Source organism: Emiliania huxleyi, assembly GCF_000372725.1.
Source record: "Emiliania huxleyi CCMP1516 chromosome Unknown EMIHUscaffold_185, whole genome shotgun sequence".
Classification (NCBI taxonomy): Eukaryota; Haptophyta; order Isochrysidales; family Noelaerhabdaceae; genus Emiliania; species Emiliania huxleyi.
Window position 1 is genome coordinate 43,397 of NW_005200738.1, and position 519 is coordinate 43,915.

The window sequence follows — 519 nt, forward strand, 5'->3', positions numbered from 1 at the left end:
GACGGCGTGGGCGACGAGGACATCATGCGTGGGTGGACCTCGATGGCGTTCGAGGTGGTCCGGCGCATGCGTGAGACCCAGGCGGCACTCAACCTCGAGGACACCCGCAAGTCGATCTAATTGAGCCGAAGAAGAGTATTCAAATAGATTCACATCGGGAGAGAATTTTAGCAAACCACTGTTGTCACATCGGTGAGACTAGTAGATGGGTAAAACTAAAAGGAGGGTCGCCGCCCGCGTCGGCAACGACCCCGCAATCTTTGCGAGGGCGAGGCGCGCCCGAGGGGGGGGCGGGGGGGGGTCCGGGTCGGGCATTCGGCGCGGCTACGAGTATCCGGGGTCATGGCTCGTGGGGTAATAAATAAATAGAGAGGCATCTCGGCGAGGGGTCATCTTCTTTTTCCTTGGTGTACCTGTGTTAGTGCCAGTGCGCGCCAGTCCCGTGCCTAGTGTAAAAGAAAGAAAGAACACATGCTACAGGAAGGGGTGGGGGTGGGAGGACGGGAGCTCTGCCGGTGT

The 519-nt window shown here is 59.0% G+C and overlaps 1 protein-coding gene across 1 annotated transcript in view; it reads left to right on the forward strand.

Annotated features, from left to right (window-relative positions):
• Nucleotides 1-471: 471 nt before the first annotated feature.
• EMIHUDRAFT_456556 (hypothetical protein) overlaps nt 472-519 on the forward strand; it is a gene marked incomplete at both ends in the record, with an annotated part of 2,274 nt that continues 2,226 nt past the window's right edge. The window contains one exon of the mRNA XM_005782833.1: nt 472-486. Within this exon, the coding sequence (XP_005782890.1) occupies nt 472-486 (15 nt within the window). The remainder of the gene's footprint in view (nt 487-519) is intronic.